This window comes from Elgaria multicarinata, chromosome 3 (genome assembly GCF_023053635.1).
Source record: "Elgaria multicarinata webbii isolate HBS135686 ecotype San Diego chromosome 3, rElgMul1.1.pri, whole genome shotgun sequence".
In the NCBI taxonomy this organism is placed as follows: Eukaryota; Metazoa; Chordata; class Lepidosauria; order Squamata; family Anguidae; genus Elgaria; species Elgaria multicarinata.
Window position 1 is genome coordinate 46,542,704 of NC_086173.1, and position 17,001 is coordinate 46,559,704.

Here is a 17,001-nt window from a genome sequence, read left to right on the forward strand (position 1 = left end):
ATGCAAAAGTAATACAGGTGGACCTGTACCAGCCAACAAGGTCAAAAAGTAAATTAGGAGCAGCCACCATAACCTCCAGCATTAATTTATTTATTTAATATTTTAATAATAAAATGTATTAATTATATTTTAGTCCTCCCAACGGAACACAAAGATTTCTGTCTATATGTTTCATATTAAAACTGCTGCTTGTCATTCAGATACCAAAAGGCTCTATTAATCCATTAGAAAAAAACAAGCCCTTTAACTTTCCAACCTATTCCCATAACGCAGGCGTAGGCAACCTGGTGCCCTCCAGTTGTTTTGGACTGCAACCGCCATCAGCCCCAGCCAGCATGGGCAATGGTCGGGGACAGCAGAAGTTGTAATCCAACACATCTAGAGCAGTGGTTCCCAAACTTTTTCAGGTAACCGCCCCCTTGGTTCCACAAACCCGTGCCCAGTGCGCCCTACCCTATAAAAATAATTATTCAGAATAGCAGTGTTCAATGACCCACTAAGGAAGATAATAACAATAAAATTCAAAACAGTAACAATTAATTGAATATTTATTCAAATCAATTACATTTTTTAGTTTATTCAATTAAACATAATTGATGAACTTGATCCAGGGATATCATCTTTTCAAAGTCTGATAGTCATTTAGCAAGAATATTAGATATCACATTTAGTAACTAAGGTAGAGTACCTCACTATTCTGTAAATTCTTAATGTGATGGATGGGCTTGATGAAGTGATACCAGTTTCCCAATGTCTGGTTTAAAGTCACTTAACATGAGTCTTAAATCACCACGTTTAGTAATCTGGAGTCGATTTCTTTGCTTGGAAAGAAGTAGGCAAACCACACAAAAACCACATTCCACCAAATATGATGTTGGAAATGCAACCAGGAGCTTCTGAGCCACTCTCCATAGTGCAGGATAACGATCAGAAATTTTCTTCTGTAACCAAAACTCCTGGTACGGAAAAGACCACCTTGAGTGTCCCCCTGCCGCCCCTTTGCCTCTTAACACCCCCCCCCTATGCAATACCACCGCCCACTTTGGGAACCACTGATCTAGAGGGCATCAGGTTGCCTATTCCTTGCATAAAGGAAAGATATCAATTCTTACTTGGTAACTTTCAGGGCAATGGGGGAGGGTGGATTATTAAAATGAAAGCACTACAACCAGGTTTTTGCTTCCCATCTGTTTTAGAAATCAATATCAGTAAATGCGGTTCAATTTAAATGTTCTGACTTTGGTAGCAACTTGTCAGTAAAAATCCAACACATTCAAGACCCTTTTAATGAAGTCTTTGCTACCAGAGCTATGAGATTTAATTCCACATTCAAAGCGTAATTCATACTCTGCGTGATAAAAAAAGATTCTTTAAATAAATAATAGATCAAAGCAGTGCCATTCTGATAGCATACAGATAACATGGATCTAGGTTAGGAAGAATAAATCCTCTGCAAAGTAACAGAACTCTGGGCAAAGAGAATGGTGAACATTTAATCATGTTATTTAGATTTATCAATGAATTTTCTTAAAATATAGAGGTTTCCATAGTGAGCAGTATACTGAAAAATATTTTCTCCAAAAGGCTTTGTTTCTCAAGTCTAAAACATTACTAAATTTAGTAGCAATATTTTAAGAATGCATTTTAATACAATTCAAGTCAATGCTATACCATTCATATCACTTGATACTAAATAGATTTACTCAGTAGAAAATCTAGTAGGTATGGGCATGTATGATTCAAGAAACTGTATATAGAATTACAATCCTAAACCATTTTTCTATACACAAAAGTAAACTGAAAATATTAGCTTCAAAACTGGTGATTTGTAAACTCTGTGTTAGGAATCTTGCAGCAAGTTTATATTCCAAATTAAAAATACAAGGCTGCTTACTTTAAAAACAAATGTAGCTACCAGTCCAATCCAGATTTAATTTGATATTACAAAGGAAATGCATATAAAATGAAAAAAATCAAATATTGTAACCATGTCCTTGATCCCAGGGTCACACAGAATATGTTGCACTATAAACTAAAAGAGGCGCTCACATGATACCTAAAGTGAAGATAGAATCCCCACGTTAGAACTCTTAGAGAGATCACCCTGTCCATTCTCATAAAAAATATAACATTGTGAGCCCTACCAACCAAACTGAAATATTGCAAGAAAATGCATGTAAGAATTCTTGAAACAACTTGCCATTGTTACTTTGCCTGATTGACCCAGGTAAAGGAATCACCAAGCAAAATTGGGAGAAACAAAGTTTTAAGGAATCAATTAATGGAATAGGAGAAAAAAAGTTTATTCCCTGACGCAAGCTCTAAGCATTTGCACAAATGTACCTATCTGTGACCCAACAAAATAATAACTTTTTTTAAAAAAAATATATGCTCCACTGGATTAATAGCTAATATCAGCCATTTGACATCCTAAGAATCAAATTACTAAAATGAAATATAAAACATAAAGGACCAATGGAAAGAAACCAAAACAACTAAATATCAGGAATCTTCCTAATAACAGGCTCTATGTGCCAACTAGAAGAGCCCAAAATGAATTGGCTGTAATCCGCTGAAACAGTAGGCTAGTAGCAATGACTCATGCATATATGTATTGAATTCAGACTGATATCGTCTATATTGTAACAAAACATTCCACAACTTATCCCAAAATAAAGATAACATGGATCCAATCTGCAACGTTCCAATGCAATACCAAGTGTTTATAGTACATAAAACCAGCCATCCAGTTCAAAGTATTGATGCTTGCTTTATGTTTTTGAATGACAAAAATATTATCCACATTATAGATTCACTTTGTGAGTTTAAATAACCCCTTAACCTACTTTCTCATCTGTTTTAAAGAAATTTAAAAGATCTGAGTTACCACAAAAATGAAACCATCTCAAAAATCAACTTAATAAAAATATACTTTACTAAAACATCAATTCAGTACTTAGAAAGTATGTAAATAGTAATGATTTCTCACTCTAGTAGGGTTCATTGCAAAATATGCTTACCCCATACTTCTCACATAGACGAGTATGAGCACAGGTTTATAATTAACAAGTCACCTGGTCAGCACTGGTGACCAAATCTGAGTCACCAGACAACCACATGGTGACTCAGATCCCCTCATTTACAGCACATTCTCCAGCATGAATCTAGCCCTTTTTTAAAAAAAATCAATCCATTGTGCATGCTCTGTTCAGTACAGAATCAACTGTTGTCAAATATTGAGTCAGTGCTTTTGTGCTTTTGTTTTGTAAAAGCTCTGATGTTTTGTATGCTTTTTAAGCTGATCAAGACCCGTAAATTAATTACTCAGTCTTAGAATCCTCTCTACTCTGAGTGTTTGGCCTTGCCGTCTAGGTGGAGCTGTTATCTTATACAGCAGGAGTGAGCAACAAGTGGCCCCCAAACCACTGCGTCACTGAAAACATGCTGCCAAGATTGCCATGAGAAGACAAAATGGTGCATCACATGCTCACATCAGTTGTGAGGCAGCAAAAATCACAGCAATTTTGCAGTGAAACAAGCCACATGTGAGTGTGCACCTTGCTTGCAAGCAGAATCACACTCCTGGAAGAGTGATTCTGCTTGGAAACAAGATGAACGCTCCCAACAGGCCTTGTTCCTCTGCATAGTTGCCACAATTTTAGCTGCTGCTGTCACTGTGGAAAGTATAGTAGTGGCGCCGGCAGCTAAAACTGCACTCCCAAAAACCTTCATTGGGGGGAAATGGAAAACAGAAAGGAGAGAATGGAATAGGGTTTTCCGGCAAAGTGCATGGCTGGCTATTTATTTATTACATTTCTATAGTGCCCAATAGCCGAAGCTCTCTGAGCAGTTCACAAAAATTAAGAAACGTGAACAGGAGCACTCCACACTGCAACATTTTGCAGGTCCTACTTGTCTCCTTTTAATTACCTTTTCCTAAGTCAGAGAAATGGTGTATGAACTACAAATAGCTGTTTGCATTTGCTACAGAAGCTGAAGTTGACTTAAGTGAAAATTGTCCAGAAAATGCTTGGTATGAGGGGTTTTTTTTATGAAGAAAGACTACTTATAGTTACTCAAGGGGGGGGAAAGCATTTTATGAATGTTCCGAGACCATCTATTAACACTTTCTTGGATCAAGCCTTAGCTAGCAGGAGAAACAAGCCCTGGCCTGAATTCTGATAGTCCTCACTCAAAAGTAAGACCAGGATATAGATAGATGCTTACAAACAAAGCCCTGTACAGTTTTGTTGCCAGTAGGAACAAACAGAATTTTGTTTTGTCTTTAGTGAGTCAGAATCTGTGAAGGGGGACCAGTAGTAAAAAGTTCCTGATGCAACTGTGGCCATGATATATTTATGTAATCATGTTTTCTGTTCTCCCTTGACTTACATCCAAGTAAAATATATGTCTATTTCCCCCTTCATGAAAGAGTCATGAGATGAAAAGACACACTACACAATAGCTTTTGATTTTTCATAGAATATAATGGCTATCATAAAGCTACATAAAAGCAAAATAAAAGGTCTCAGAAATTTATCATATCCAGTTCAATAAATAAAACCTACAACTGAGACAGACCATTGGACCATAGGGTCAAATATCCTACTTGCAACATTGACCTATTCTGGATTCTCCAGGAATCTTTAAGTGCCCTTGCTATTGTGTTTTGCTAGTGCAAAAATGCACGGGTGCCACCGGAACAGACATGTTCTGATAGCCATTAAGATGTCAAACAAGAGGGCATGGCAGTTACAACATCTAAGCTTCTGTAGCAACAACCACCACAGGGCAGGACTCGGTCACAGTACTTGAAGAACGGGACAAAATATGTCCTTACCAGCATTGAGAACCTAGCACTGACCTATGCTCTGTTGTAACTGCACAGAAAAACACAGGAACTGGCTCTCACACAGTTAGAACTACCAGGACATATTTACAATGAGACTGTATCCCTAACAATTTTGGTTAATTAATTTTCACAGCATACTTTAAAATATGTATCATCAAAATATTCAGTAACATGTATGCTTTGAAGTTTTCTCTTATTTGAACGTAAATTCTACATTCTAAAATGAGTGTGAGAAGGTATGTTGACTTATCCCTAATTTTGATTAACTTGGCCACTTAAACTCCCTGGAAGAGCTCAAAGGCAACAAAAAAAATTTTCACATGATCCCAGAAGACAAATAGGCCAGGAGCTTGTTTACTGGATCATTTCAGAAAGCAACGTATTTCATGCAAAATTTGATTATCATTTTGCCTACAACAAAGATTCTGCAGTTCTTAAGGATATACAGTTTTTTTTTATTTCTAAAATACAATCTTCTCAATTCCATTTTGATTAAATATATTATTTGCTTATTTAAAATAAATAAATAAAATAAGTTAAAATGAAAAGATGGCCAACTAAAAAAAGCTCTAAATCTGTTTAGCAAAGCAAATCTGCATTGAATTATTTTCTGTCTAGATACAAAAGACTAATTTAAATCTTTTTTAACTACACTCATAATTTGTTTATTAGCATGCACTGTAGCCATTTAATAAATGTTCGATACTAAAGAAATTGAATAAGTATAAGAAAGGCTCCAGGCCTGTATTAAAGGACAGTATACAAAACCCGAGTGAATAAACAGTATCAGGAGAATCTCCCTTCATTCCAAATAAAATCAGCTGTTAAGAGATGATTACCCGGTCTTTCATCCGCCAACTCTGAGCCAGTGACTTGGAGCCCTCAATTTTCTCACAGTGCCTCTTCTTCATGAATGCCAGAGGAAGATTCCAGTCAGTCATGTCTGATTCATCTTCCTCCCCAAGCCCCAGGAGAGGTGATTGCAGTATATCGGACTCCATCAGAGGAGGTGAAACCAATGTAACCAGTGATCAGAAATCTCCACTCCAACGAAGTGTGCAGACAAAAGTAAATGGAAGGGTAAGGGAATTGGTCAACCGCTGTTCCAGATGTTACATGGGAAGATGCCTTGTTCAAAGTGGATTTGCATGTGCTAGTCTTCTAGAGAGGATGTAGCAATGTTCTCTGCTCAGCAGCTGGGGGATTCCTGTTTGGAATGGACAAGCTTGAGGAGTAATGCAATCACTATGCAAGGGACAACTATCTGGCAGGAGATTATCACTGTCTGGATGAGTCAATGAGTCACAGATATGCATGCGGAACTTTTTTCCAGCCTTTTTCAGGAACAAGACAGACACACCTGTATACCATATCTCAATATTAGGGAGATATAATGAGGCTACAAACAATTGCCTTTACTTAAATTGTTCTTGCCCACAATATAGACTATAATTAAATTTATCAGAAGGGTTGCAGGAAGTATCTGTTCAAAACAAAGTTTGAGAAAGCAGGTTTAGAAATATTTTAGGTAGAAGAGTGTGACTACGAATTGGCAGTCCAGTAGAGTGGTCTAATCATGGCCAAGTAATGGGTAAAATATAGAATTACAATGATAGGAGGACAGGTTTGGCACTCTTGTTCAAAGTAAAGTGGATGCCTTATATTAAACAGAGATTGTGAGCAATGCAAAAGCCGAGATGGAAGGAAATTCCTATCCACGATGGAGTCAGATCAAGGAACTTCTTTTGAAGTAACTAAGAACTGTTCTTCAACCTGTATCCTTTTAAGACGAAGGTGCTTTTTTAATTGTTGTTTTGAGGGTGCTATTAGCAGAAATGTATGCAGCTTCAGAGGGTTGATTTCTGCTCTGGATTTAAATTTGAAAGGTTCTTAGTGCAAGATCCTTGTCACAATCGAAGCTACAAGAAAGAGGAACCTTGCAACATGGTCTCCCGCCCAAGACAGGATTATAGGAATGCGGCTCGGAATCCTATTTCATACAAAATGATAATTAGTAAGGATGGAGCTTGCAGGGAAGAGTTTGGCCGTAGGCGCCTCTCTATTCCAGGCGTGGCTGTGCCTATCCTTGGTATGTAGGAGAAAGCGGCTCACCCTCCGACAAGTCCACCCCTTGAGAGGTCACTCCGGTTCAGCCGCTGGGACAGGGTCTCCCTCCTCGGCCTCTTTCCGAAACCTTGTGGTGGCCGGAGGGGGGGGGAATCGTCCTACCCCCGCGGGGGTGCTTGCTTTCTGCTCGGATGCTGCGACGGGAGCCCAATCCAGCCCATCGCGCTCCCGCCACGGGCAACTGGTGGCTCCTGTTCACGTACAAGCTCCCCAGATAGCAAGGTTTGAGGAACAGAAGGAAAACGTCCCGGAGAGGCAAACTCCCCTCAGCAGCACAACAAGGAGGCAGCCATATTGCGAAGGCCCAGAATGCATCGCGGCGACGGGCAGTCAGCCGGCTCATGCCGAGTCAAGTGCGTTCTGTACCAGCGAGTTTGAGGAAGGACGGAGGGAAGGATTGGAGAGACTCGGTTGTCTTGGCAACGATCTGAGCATTCTCCTGAAGACATTCAGCTTCACAGTCTGAAGCGGGCGGGAGGCGCCGCCTCACGCGTGGACTCCCCCCCCCGCCCCACATGCACACCCATGCAACAGGCAGAACTGTGGTTTGTTTATTTATTTATTACATTTTTATACCGCCCAATAGCCGAAGCTCTCTGGGCGGTTCACAAAAATTAAACCGGTCACTAGGACATTGACAAAGCCCAGTTAGGATGCAGAACTTTAGAAAACTTTGTGTTGAAAATAATAGGATTTTTAAGAAGATAAACTTTTTATTTTATTTTTAATGGAAAAAAGTTTTTATTTCTAACATACACATATCTCTCAGTCCTACCTGCAGTTTTGCCGCATTTGTAACATCCTTTGTGCCCTCATCCCTTTCTCCCAAGCACACAGACACACACTAATACTCAGCATGTGGCAGACCCAGTGGGCAAAACTGAATTAAAACAAGAGCCAGTGTGGCTAATGCATAGAGAAACAATCCAGGCCCCCCCCCCCAAAAAAAATCCAATATACATACACAATATGTTTACTTTCTCCACTCAATATACAAAAATACATCAATACAAAAGTGAAATACACATTACAAATACTATATCAGAATACATCTACATGAGAATGAAAATACACAATAGGAAAACATCTCTCATGTTCTGTTTTGAAATCATACGGACACATAAATAAATACACCACAATCAGATCCCACCCCAATGCTTAGCAAATACCATTGGGCTGGGTGAGCAACCTTTTTTGCAGGTGTGGGCTTCATGCAGCAGTGAGTTCAGGGGCGCATGTATTGACCCTGGTGATCATGGCTAGGGCCTGCATCCCCATCGTCCTTCACTCTCTCTTACAAAACATAAACAAATCACACAGAGAGAGACAACCCCCCTTCCCCCACAGGACCTGTTGGCATGACACAACAGTCCACTGTGGCTTAATTTACCCGTGGGAGCTGACATGTCATACCAAGCACTTTTGCATGCTGCCCAACTTGCCATGATGTGTTGTATAATGCAAAGCCAGGTATCAGACGGTTTTTAAAGGTTAGACAACCCTCAAATAGGAACAAAGAAACATAGGAAGCACCTTATACTGAGTCAGACCCTTGGTCCATCTAGCCCAGTATTGTTAACACTGACTGGCAGCAGCTCTCCAGATTTTCAGGCAGGATTCTTTCCTTGCCCTCCAGAGAAGCCGGGGACCAAACCGGGGACCAAACCGGGGACCTTCTGCATACATAGCATGTGTTCTATTACAGTGAGCTACAGCCCTCATCAAATAATCACTCCTATAAACTATTCTTGCATAGTATGGTCATAGGAAAACACAACTGATATGAATCTGATATAACCCTAAAGCAAGCCATGGCAAGCTGGGCACCCATAGGTCCCATGCAAACATAGCACCCAGCACAACGCAGAAGCCCCCTTGGGTAAATTAAGCTACATTGGCTGTCATGTCATACAGACCAGGACAATGAGTCATTCTCAACATCCTGCCCATCACAATCCCACAACCCCTCCTCCAAGCCCACCAGCAGGAGTAGGCTTGCATTGGGCAGGTAATTCCAAGTGTAGCTTCAACACCCACAGCGAGCCACCCCCAAAGCCCCTGAATGCCATATGCAGCCCCCACAGATTGCCCACTTGTGCCCTAGGGGGAATGCCAAATGAGGGTTATTGTGGTATAGTGGTTAGTGATGGAATAAGGAGAAGGGAAGCCTGGCTTTGAATCCCCTCTCGGCCATAATAAAATGTTTACTGGGCAGTGGAGTGTGGTGGCTCCCGTTTCAGGAATCGTAACTGTGATTCCATTCTGGGTTTTAGACAGTACCAGCCAGAACTCTAAAGGAGCTATCCAAGGTGCACCTATTATGAGGGTAGGGTTTCTGTACTATGGATATCTCCTTTAGAGTTCTGGCTGGTTCTGACTAAACCCCAGAATGGATTCACAGCCCCACCAAAATCAAAACCACCAGCCTCCATTGTTACTGGGTGATCTTTATGCTTTCCTGTTGCACCACCGTATTTGTTGCATTTGCCTAGTAAGACCTTGTACACTCAGAGAGAATGCTTTAGAAACCTAGATAACACTCCCATTGAGTCCCAGGGCATTCAGGAGCAGTTTTGCTTGCACTGTTAGCCCCTGTCAGCATAAGTTGTCAGCTCTGGATCCAAGGGAGATGGTCAAGAAGTGAGTCTAAGATGTTGGGAAATCACTACTAAACAGGTTCAAGGGAGTGCTCAGATTACTGAATATTAAGGGAAGCTATCTATACATCTTGTTTTTAACTGTGGTGGCTCTGGGAGTCCTAGTAACAGTTTAGCCTCTGTTCTGTCTACCCATCATCAGTGTGAGTGAAGTCAGGAGTCATAACTTTCATTGGATCTGTATGTGGCTGTCTGGTACTCAATAATTCCTAATCAGTGTAAGCCTTTTGCTTACATTTGTAATTTGGGACTGAACTGAGAGACCCAGAATAGTCTGTGCCCACAATATTTTCATAACCCTTTGTAACCAATCCAGACATGAAGTCCTTTGGGTTCCCCTTCCTCTGTTTCTTTTCATACCTGTTGTATAGATTTCTGCCCCTACAACTCAACATTGACCATCACCTAAATTCTATTGGTTCATGGCCTCTCAATCCCATTCTTTGCCATTTCCTGAGCACTACCTTCACTTTTTCATTTGATAACATCAGTTTCCCCCAGTCTTCATTTTTTCTACCTATTAGTTAGGTCTGTTAGAACCAGTCTACTATCCCATGTGCTAGGGGATGAGTATACTAATAAAGCCATTTTTCTCAAACAGCAGTGAACAATGAAACATGTTAAATGCTCTTATTAATTGTGCTAAATCACTGTCAGATTTATCGATTTACTTTTGTCCCTTAATTTTTAGTATATCCAGAAACAGAACTTTAAAACTTGTTATGAAATTTATTCCTATCACTGAAATTTCTTTTTCCCTCCGTCCCTACTGAAATCTGATTGGAACTGCTAGAAGACAAACTGGGAACTATTGTGGTCTATGTGTAGCTCCTTCATGAGGTGAGCCACAGAAATGTGGGGTGGATTGTCCGGCTAGGCCAGGGATGGGCAGCATGCAATCCACAAGCTATGCAGCCCACCACGGCCATTCATTCAAGAAGCTGAAAATCACTGCTATATCACAGTGATTCTGTTGGCAAACAAGGCATGCACTCCCAGCCACTTCTGGCAACAGTACAGCAGTGTGTTCCCTAGGCTAGTCTTTTCCAACCTCGTGCCTTCCAGATGTTTTGGATTTCAACTCCCATCAACCCAAACCAGCATGGCCAATAGTCAAGAATCCTGGAAATTGTAGTCCAAAAATCTAGAGGGCCCCAGATTGCAGAAGGCTACCCTAGACAGTTAGGCACTTTCAAGAGCTGGATCAGTCCACCAATCCCATCTGCCCATTGGGTCCTCATTGAGGGGAAGGGCTATAAGAGGTTTTCTGCTTGGGTTGGGCCCTTTCCTGAGCAATAGTGGGTTGTGTGTTTGTTTTTTTAAATCTCTGGTGGGTTCCTTGGCTTTGCTCTTCAGTCTTAACTTCTGGCCTGCCCTTTGGTTTTGTATAGCACTTGTTCCTTGACTCTGCCGTATGATTCGTTCCTTTCTTTTTACCCGCAGACTTGTTTTTCAGGTTCCTTGGGCAGCTACCTATAGCTCAATTCTCATGGTGCACATGAGAATTACTTTGGTGGATCAGACCAAGGCCCAGCACTGTTTCCAACAATAGCGATCCCACTGCTTTTGGAAGCTCACGGGAAGGGCATGAAGGCAAACTCCGTGATCTAGCATCTAGTTTTAGAAGCTAATAGCTACTATCTATGGAAGGCTACCTATCACCACATGTTAAAAAATCTATTCTCCATTAAGTTTTTCTAGAGCTTTATAAAAGCCATCTAATCTAGCAGCCGTTAACACATTTTGCTATAATTAATTCCATTACTTGTGTGAAGTATTTCCTTTTGTCTATCCTGAACTTGTTGCTATGACAGAGAAACAATTATTTCTCATCATGACCTCCCACCTCCATCCCCCCCCCAGTCATCTTGCCTGATGAACTGAAAAGCCCCAACCTCTTAATGTTTCGTGCAAAGCAATCATGAGCGTTCAGTACATTGCCACAAACAACCTTGAAGTAGATTGAGCAGTTGGACACTGAAGAGCGTTTGTGTTTGTGACACAGTATTCATGCAGTTGCTTTCCTAACAGTACACTCGAATTCCCAGCTGTTATGCTCCACAGAAAAAGTCATCCACTGTGTGCCTACAGAAGATGGGAATCAATGGGCACTGAGCTAAGTCACCATTACCTTTATACTTAAGACAACATTAATTTTAGAGTGCCAGAAACTTGCAGTGCTGCAAATCACTGCAGATCACCGCAGATCAAATTTGCAGGTCAGATCAAATTTGTTTATAGTCATCAGACCATCACAAAAGAAATCTGATCTAATTCTTTTACATTTTACATAAAGGAATATTCACAATGCTTTAAAATGTCTGTTACACATCATACCATTAGTGAAGCCCGTCACCTAAACCTATGTCTTGCATCTCAGTTCTAAACACATTTATTTGCTGGTAAATCTCCTTGATGCCAGCAGATCAAGTGTTTTTAGGGATAAAGCGTACGGTTCTAACATTTTTAACAACTGTAATACAATAGCCTTTTACTATTTTGCTTTTTATTTTTCACTGTGTATATAACTCATGTGGATGTATATTCTTGTATGTAGAATTAAAGAGTACACATGTTCTTTTATAACAATTTACATGTGTCTGTAAAGATGCAAAGAGACAGGATATTAAATAGGAGCTGCTGGTTTCTTCAGAATAATCTGATCAATTGTGCATGGTTTCAGTATATATTAAAATTATACTTCCATTTACCATATTTTATTATATTTCATAACAATGAAGGATTTTAACTTCAGATTACTGTTTTGCATGGTCAAAGAAGAAAAAGTCAAAATAGCAGGAAGAAGAAAGAGGGGTGAGAAAAGTTGAAAATTCAAAAGAACAGACACAATTGGCTAAGCAATCTTCAAACAGCTTTTAATTGGTTTCACTTCTCTGTATTTGCCATACCTTTTTTCAAAGTGTCACCTTTCTTTTTCTGTTTGACAAAGTGAGTCCTTTACCTTATTTGTTTTGGCTGAATGTGTTTGTGGTTTTTTAAAAACAAAATTACTTATATAACCCAATCCTTTACTTTTTGGTATCATCTTTGTGTGAACTGTAGGTCCTTGAGTGAGAGGTTTGCAGACTGAAATCTTCAACCCACATATTCTGCTATTGTCTCATTCAAAGTAACTCTTTTGTGATGTTAAGCATTCCGACCTTGCAGAAGAACCTAAGCTTATCCCTTTAGTGTAGCCAAGGCAATTCATGTAGGAGAAACAGGTTTTCATATGCAGATCACCCTTCTAGATCAGATGCCATGTGCTCCAGAGGTAGTACAGCAGAAGAAAATGTCCAGATCCAGCCTGATATGAGGCTCCTGGTAATTGTGCAGCCTTCATACACAGCCAAACAGATCACTGGTTTTCAGAGTTTAAAGCATCAGGAAATTTATTCCACATTGCTTGTCTCCCAAGGATCCCTGTGCATTGTAGAAGATTCAGGAACATGTTCTCAATAGGGTGGCAACATTTTTGTGTGGGTCCAGGACTAGAGGCCAGCACAAGAGTTATCAGTTCAGCTAAAGCAGCCATCTCCAACCTAGTGCCCACCAGATGTGTTAAATTATAACACCCACTAGCCCCAGCTGTTGTTCAACACATCTGGAAGGCACCAAATTGGGAAAGGCTGACCTCAGGTATACAACTATTTATTTATGTATTTTATTTGTACCCCACCTTTCCCCCAAGAAAATAGTGCTCATGCACAATCATAGGAACCTAAGAAACATAAACAAATACTAGGTTAAAACAATAACAAAAATACATTTTAAAAAATAGTCAAAATACACAACTATAACAGAATAAAAAACAAACACCCAGCCCAACACACCCACTTACATGCCAAAGGCCTGATTGAATAAAAACATATTTTCCTGACAGCACAGAAGGAACCAACCTGGCTTCCCTCAGCAGGGAGTTCCAGAGCTAAAAAGAAATTGTAAGAAGGGAGGGGTACTGGCCTTGTCCCTTGCTGGCAACTAGCCTGAAAGCAAAACAAGTGCCCTTTTTTTCTGGTCATTTAGCAATCCTAGTTCCAGGGTATACTGTCAGCACATGAAGAGGTCTGGATAAAACTGTTGTCGTTTCCTTGCATAAATTAAACACAGCTTAGAACACACCCACACTCTCCTGTGACTGTGCATTGCAGAGAAGGATAGGCAGCCCAAGGCAAGCTGTCTTGCATGGAAGCTTGTTTACTATCCGTGATCTTTTAGAGGAAACCCTACACCTTCCCAAATATCCCAGGTGCTCTCTAGAACACTATTTGAAAACCACTGGATGGTTGACACTGTTTGAGGGTGGAGCTATTGAAAGCAGAAAACCCTTTTCCCTTTCCAGCAGGTGATCATCCCTGTCCTTCTCACTCCTGAAATGGGAACACTCCAATCTCAACAAATAGGCAAGTTCACGTGGTAGCAGATATCTTGGCCCCAAACTATTTTAGACCTGTAAAGGTCAATATATGATTTGGTGGGAAATTAATTGATTCATTATAGGACTTCATCCATGGTTAGGACTGTGGAATATTTACAGAGGAGGTTAGTGCAGATTTGTTATCCCACATTCCTTACAGTTGTTTACATATTCTAACGTGATTTCAGATCTTGCAGTAGCAGAAACGCAGCACAACAGACAGATGATGGAATGCTCTGCATCAAAGCTCATCAAAAGTGCTGACAGCATTATTACATACATTATCAAATACACCAAAATGACAGACGATGTATGGGAAAAGCTCTACATTAGCAAAAGGCTCTTTTATCTCTCCCAGCCTTATTTTTGATTGGTTTTCAATCTCAAATTTTCCCCTGGGTCAGGTAAATTAATTTAGGGCTGAAGATCAGCAAGTTCATGAATAAAAATAATGTCAGCACGACACCCTTTGAGTTGTTTGTGCAATTAGGTTCTTGAGGCATAAGCTTCTCTCCTGTCACTTCCTCTCCCCTGGTCCCCTGTTGTATAATAAGAGGGTTAAATAGCTATAACTAGCTGACTGCTTCTCTCTCTGCTCTTATTTGATATAGTGATTATCTTGTAATGGAAAGGAGCCTTTTGCTTATGATTTTATTAATATGTGAACTGCTCTGTGAACACCATGTGAAGATGTAACTTCCCATCATAATACTTAGAAAAATAACTTGATGTACTAGCATAACAACTATTGATCCATTATAAGTCTAGCTTTTGGGATGTCTTAAGTCTAACCAAGTTTATTACAGAGAAGGAATATAATTGATCGACAGGGCATTGGCTTCTAAGTTAGATACCATTTAATGTGCATATTCTAGTGGTATACTAATAGAGAAGGGACAAAAACTCAAGTTGCATAGAGTGCAAATTATACTATAAAGATATGATAAATTGAACTGCCAATCATATATATAATTACCAGCATGATATACTGAGATTTTGTTGTAATTGTGATAACTTCTACCTGGAAAATTAAAGAGAGAGATTTTAAGAACCGAAGCTTGATAACAGAGTTCATTTAATCCTTGGCTCATGTACTTCTTCCTGCCTCAGTATACCCATCTGTTCAACTGTTCAACAAATACTTTAAAAACAACAACAACAATGCCTTTTGTACATTTGGTGGCGTGATTATCTTTGAAAAGGATGCAACTTCCAATTAAAGAAGGTGGGTTTGGTTTTCTGGATCTTGCTTTATATCATTGTGCTTATTTGACTTGTATTCAATTTTAGCCTCTTCTGTTTTGATCAGATTTTGGTCAGTTTGGGAATCTTTTTGTCTGGATACTCTCTCTAAATGGATGGCAATAGGTTCTAGGCATACTGGAACAGATAAAGCGCCTCCCACAGTTATAGCTGTTATAGGTGTTTGGTGCATATTCTAAGAGAAATATCTTTTGATAATCTCACCTCTGAATTTGCTGACAAGGAAAGTGGGAAAAAAGGATGAGATAACTTTAATATTCTGAATGTATTTTGTCATTGTGTATAAATACTTTCTTTAACTTTAGTCATAAAATCTTAACATTCTGATGTCAAGTATAGCTGTGTGATTTTAAAAGTATTATATGCATACTTACTTTTTTTTTCTAGCTGAGGGAAAAACTAACAGAAGGTGCTGTGAGAACTAGTGGTGGTGGAACTCAAATCAACGTTTTGCCCCAGGCCTCTCAGTGCTGAACAGAGTGCCTGAGAAGTTGCTCTGCAATTGTGCTTTCAGCATTCAGGCTGGATCAGAGTAGCAACAATAACCCAGTTGATCGTTCTTTTTGTATTGTAAAAACCTATGATTAACAAACCATAGGTTGAGAAGATGAGCAGCAGAGGGCATGTGTGCCAGTCCCCGTGCACCCAACTATTCCTGCTGCAATAAACAAGCCAGGGAAGTTCAGTCTCCGGGTTGCTTATCATGATGGGCAAACACGGAATTCTGAATTGTTGTGGGAGTTTGAACCCACAAGTCAATATCTCATTTTCATAAAAATTCTACAGCCTCCTAAATCCTCATGCAGCATATGGTGTAAACTCCTGCTGGTTATACTTTTTCCTCTACAAACCTTATGCTTGTCTTTTTGTTTATACAGTACATCTGTAGAAACATAAATCTTACTTATGGTTAATGCTCAGGAGTAAATTACCTGCACATATATGAGATTTGTGAAAATAAACGCAAAACAGAACTACAGTTAGACAAGCTCATTCTGTCCTCACTGGAATGTGCTAGCTTTGGATTCCTTCAGCAATCTAGAAAATCAGCAAGAAAGCCAAGGAAAAATTAACAAGGAAAAATGGAGAACTAAAACTTGGACACAGTGCTTTAAAAGAAAATGAGAAAAGTAACATGTTGGCCTTCAAAATCAAGCCAGTGAGGGCTTAAGAGCGTGGGTAAGTGCCAGACAGACTGTCAACAACTTTCCTTTGCGCATCTCTGCTTAATGCATCTCAATTCTGACCTGTGGCACTCCTTTCTAGCTGAGATATGTCCTCCCCACACAGCTTGGCAATATTCCACAGTCTTGACCTGTGGCCCTATTCCAGCTGAGAGGCACACTATTCTGCTGATGCAACTTAATCCTCATTTACAATCTTTCCTCCTATTCCGAACTTGAACTGCACACCTTCCTTAGAGTGACCATATGAAAAGGAGGACAGGACTTCTGTATTTTTAACAGTTGTAGAGAAAAGGGAATTTCAGCAGGTGTCATTTATATGCATGCAGCACCTGGCGAAATTCCCTCTTCATCCCAACAGTTAAAGCTGCAGGAGCTATACTAGAGTGGCCAGATACAAAAGAGGGTAGGGCTCCGGCAGCTTTAACTGTTGGGATGAAGAGGGGATTTCACCAGGTGCTGCATGCATATGCATGACACCTGCTGAAATTCTCTTTTCAA

At 39.9% G+C, this 17,001-nt stretch overlaps 1 protein-coding gene across 3 annotated transcripts in view; it reads right to left on the bottom strand.

The window, feature by feature from the left end:
• The window catches only part of RPTOR (regulatory associated protein of MTOR complex 1), a 347,409-nt gene extending 340,101 nt beyond the window's left edge, over window positions 1-7,308 (bottom strand). For all 3 annotated transcript variants that reach the window (XR_010025185.1, XM_063120110.1, XM_063120109.1), the window contains exon 1: window positions 5,692-7,308. Coding sequence is in view for 2 of the 3 variants with exons in the window: in XM_063120110.1 (XP_062976180.1) it covers window positions 5,692-5,853 (162 nt within the window). In the remaining variant the exon portion in view is untranslated. The remainder of the gene's footprint in view (window positions 1-5,691) is intronic.
• Window positions 7,309-17,001: the final 9,693 nt, after the last annotated feature.